This window comes from Sinocyclocheilus grahami, unplaced genomic scaffold (assembly GCF_001515645.1).
Source record: "Sinocyclocheilus grahami isolate Dianchi unplaced genomic scaffold, SAMN03320097.WGS_v1.1 scaffold536.1, whole genome shotgun sequence".
Taxonomy (NCBI): Eukaryota; Metazoa; Chordata; class Actinopteri; order Cypriniformes; family Cyprinidae; genus Sinocyclocheilus; species Sinocyclocheilus grahami.
Genome location: NW_015505715.1, coordinates 924,486 through 928,402, shown reverse-complemented (window position 1 = coordinate 928,402; position 3,917 = coordinate 924,486). Strand labels below are relative to the sequence as shown.

At 34.7% G+C, this 3,917-nt stretch overlaps 1 protein-coding gene across 1 annotated transcript in view; it reads left to right on the top strand.

Moving 5' to 3' along the window:
- Positions 1–2,487: 2,487 nt before the first annotated feature.
- The window catches only part of LOC107555514 (protein unc-13 homolog B-like), a 26,677-nt gene continuing 25,247 nt past the window's right edge, over positions 2,488–3,917 (top strand). Inside the window, exons 1-2 of the mRNA XM_016238337.1 lie at positions 2,488–2,508; positions 2,844–2,914. Of these exons, the coding sequence (XP_016093823.1) occupies positions 2,488–2,508; positions 2,844–2,914 (92 nt within the window). The remainder of the gene's footprint in view (positions 2,509–2,843; positions 2,915–3,917) is intronic.

Genomic DNA, 3,917 nt, shown 5'->3' with positions numbered 1-3,917 from the left:
GATCTGTGTGGCAGCAGCAATATACAGTAAATAAATCAATAAATCCACTGCTCTGTTGTCTCCTCTGAGGCTGGGACTCTAAATAGTGTTCTGTGCTCATCTGTGCAGCCAAAGACAGAACAGTTAGCATGTTTTGCTCAAACTTTCGCCATGGCATTAGAACTGGTACACCGTTGTCGCTTGCGAAAACACAGTGGGTGGAAACTTACAGATTAAGGGGTGGTAATATTATAATGAGATCCCTTTGCCCCGTCACCAAGGGAGTGAAATCTGACGCGCTTGTTTTCTCAGACGCTTGCAGAAAAAGGCTTACCAAAACAAAGTTACTGGGTTAATCTTTTTCACGTTTCCTTGGTTGGTAGATGCACCGGAGACCTGATTATAGGACTTAAAACCTGGAAAAGTCAGATTTTCATGATATGTCACCTTTAAGAAAACACTTGCAAACAGAAAAAGCACCAGCAAATTAAGAAAACATCTGCATCAGTTTGACAACACACATGCTGCAAATACTCACATCACAACCAAATACAGAAACACACTGCAAATACAGAAACGCGCTGCAAATGCGCACAACATGACCAAATACAGAAAAGCGTTGCAAATAGCACAGACCACAATGGAAATGTTCCAGGGGGACTCCAACAACCCTTACGAAAATTAACCATGTGGTTACAATTTATGTAACCACACAAATACCATGGTTAAACTATAGTGTAATTTGTGATTACCATGGTTTAACTATAGTAACCATGTGTTTTTACGATAGTAACCATAGTTAATTTTCGTAAGGGAAGTTGTAAAAGTTAGCCATCTTACTTAATGTTTCACAGTTACAATAATTGTGTATTTCGTCAGCTTATTTAGGCTAATAATATAGAAAAAAAGCTAAGGAATCATATGATCAGGATGTTAAAATAAAGTAAAATCTCACCTTTCAGAGCAGACATTGAAAAACTTGTGGTTCCCTTAAATATTTCCGATGTGGTCGGTGCATATTTGCAGTGCGTTTCTGTATTTGGTTGTGTTGTGAGTTTTTGCCGCGCGTTTCTGTATTTGCAGCACGTTTCTGTATTTACAGCACGTTTCTGTATTTGGTTGGTTGTGTTGTGAGTTTTTGCCGCGTGTTTCTGTATTTGGTTGTGTTGTGCGTTTTTGCCACGCGTTTCTGTATTTGGTTGTGTTGTGCGTTTTTGCAGCACGTTTCTATATTTGTAGCGCGTTTCTGTATTTTGTTGTGTTGTGATTATTTGCAGTGCTTGTTTTGTCAAACTAATGAAGATGTTTTCTTAATTTGCTGGTCATTTGCATGTGTTTTTTTCATTTGCATTGTTTGCATATTAAAAATGTTTTCTTGCTCAATTATATCTATGCACATGTTGAAATAGGGAAGGCATGATCTTTACTGTTTTTTTATGACTGAATGAACAACTTCCATAAAATTTATGAGCCATTGGGATTGATGTCATTCAGTCAACAACAGTGATAAAATAGTGACTATAGGTCATTGAAAAAAATATATTCATTAATATATTTATTTATTTACTGTGTAGTTCTGGTTTCCATGTTAACAGTGACTTATTTGATTGGTAGATTTTGCTTCAGAATTATGGTTAGTGTAGTTCTTCACCAGAAATTTGTCTATTATAATTATTTTATATATATATTTTTTAATAATGAAGTAGAAAACACACTGATTATAGCTTCTATAGAATCATCTGCTTCTATAGAAAAACACAAAAGCTCTATATAAACTAGTAATGGTTTTACTACTCTTCATAATTCATCCGGCCTTTGGGAAACATCACAAAGTCCCTAACGTGGATGAACCTACCTTGACTCACATTGTAGTGAATGAAATACTGAAAGTTTGCTGCATAAACTGTGGTACAATTTTGCCCCGAGCCTAATGAATTTAAGGCATGTCCACAGGGACAGTAATATAACCTCATTCCCATTGATAACTTCGTGCTTTCTTGTGCTAATGAAACCTCAGAAAGCCAGATGTCCTCATAATTGAACAGAGCCCTTAAATCAGGGCTGTCCAAACTCGGTCCTGGAGGGCCGGTGTCCTGCAGAGCTTAGCTCCAACTTGCCTCAACACACCTGACTGGAAGTTTCTATGCCTAGTAAGAGCTTGATTAGCTGCTTCAGGTGTGTTTAATTAGGGTTAGAGCTAAACTCTGCAGGACACCGGCCCTCCAGGACCGAGTTTGGACCTGCCTTCAATCTAGTCAAGCTTTGTGTGTCTTTGCTCTCAGAGGAGCATTGGAAAGTATATTCTAGAATAATTCTTGATCCCTGTGGGACTAATAAAGGCCACCAGAGGGGATGGACGATGAGTAGAGACTGATTATGTATTGATTATTGATTATATATTATGTGATATGTTTCCTGAATAAATTCTTAAAGAGTTTATGTGAAAGAGTCATTTTGTGCATCACATATAATCCATCTCAAGACAATCCCATTATTTATGTGTCATACATGATTCAAAAGTTTGAGTCAGTAAGGTTTGTTTGAAAGAAGTCTTTTGTGTTCACAAAGGCTGCATTTATCTGATGAAAAAAATACAGTAAAAACAGTAATATCGTGAAATATTATTACTATTCAAAATAACTATTTTCTATTTGAATACATATTAAAATGTAATTTATTCCTGTGATGCAAAGCTGTATTTTCAGCATCATTACTCCAGTCTTTATTCTCACATGATTCTTCAGAAATAATTGTAATATGCTGATTTGATGCACAAGAAACATTTATTATTATCAGTGTTGAAAACCGTTGTGCTGCTTAAAATTTATATGAAAACCGTGATGCGTTTCTTTTTTGTTTTTCAGGATTCTCAGCACTTTGAAGCTACTCTCCTCATGTGCAGTGTCCCGTGTGCCTTCAAAGGACGCTGCACACAGTATCTGAGGCTTTGTTAACATTGCACCCAATTCCAATTTGTTTTCAGATTTGGTCTTCAGCACTGACAGTCTGCCATTTTGCAATGAAATCGGATCCGATTATTCAGACAAAGTCAGTGATCAATATATCTATATCACATTGTAAAGCAATTTACTAGCAATTCCGGAATAACGAAATAAACATGGAATTTTAAAGTAGAAATACTGAAATAATTTTTAGGTAATTTTGTTAATTTACAACTTCAAAAAATATGTACTTTTTTAATAGTACAGCTGTCATGGCAATGACTATAAAACATGAAAGAGTCTAATTGTCCAGATTTAATCTGGTTTCAAACTTCATATGAATGTGCCTTAGATCAGGTTTGCAAACATATTTCTTTGCTGTGCAATGACTATAAAACATGAAAGAGTCTAATTGTCTAGATTTAATCTGGTTTCAAACTACCTATGAATGTGCTTTACTGTAGATTTGGTTTGAAAACAAATCAAGTTTCTTTGCTTTGCAGACTAAACAATGAAAATGATTTCAGTTGTATAAGTAAAAGTGGTTTTCCCCTACCTGTATGGCTTTTTGTTGAACTATGTTTGTGCGTAGTGTATTTTTATCAATGCACAGAACGACTTTAGTTTTGTGTAAATCTTTCCTAAAATGATTGGTACATAAATTGTAGCCTTGAATTGAATGTAAAATAATATATATATATATATATATATTTTTTTTTTTTACAAATTATTTACATTGAAATAGTGTTTTATGAACAATGTGTTTTGATTCATTCTCATTAAATTATAACATATCTTGTGCTAGCTAAACAAGCTTTTTCTTAACCATTTAGCACTATGCTATACTAGTAGGCTAAACTGTTAGCTTACTAACTGAATGCAAACTTAAAACACAAAGAAAGAGAACTGTTTTTAACTTCTGTCATAATGTGATATTCAAGCGTGAAAAATGCAAGTCTTATCACTTTTTATGTAGGAAATTCCTAAACAACGCAC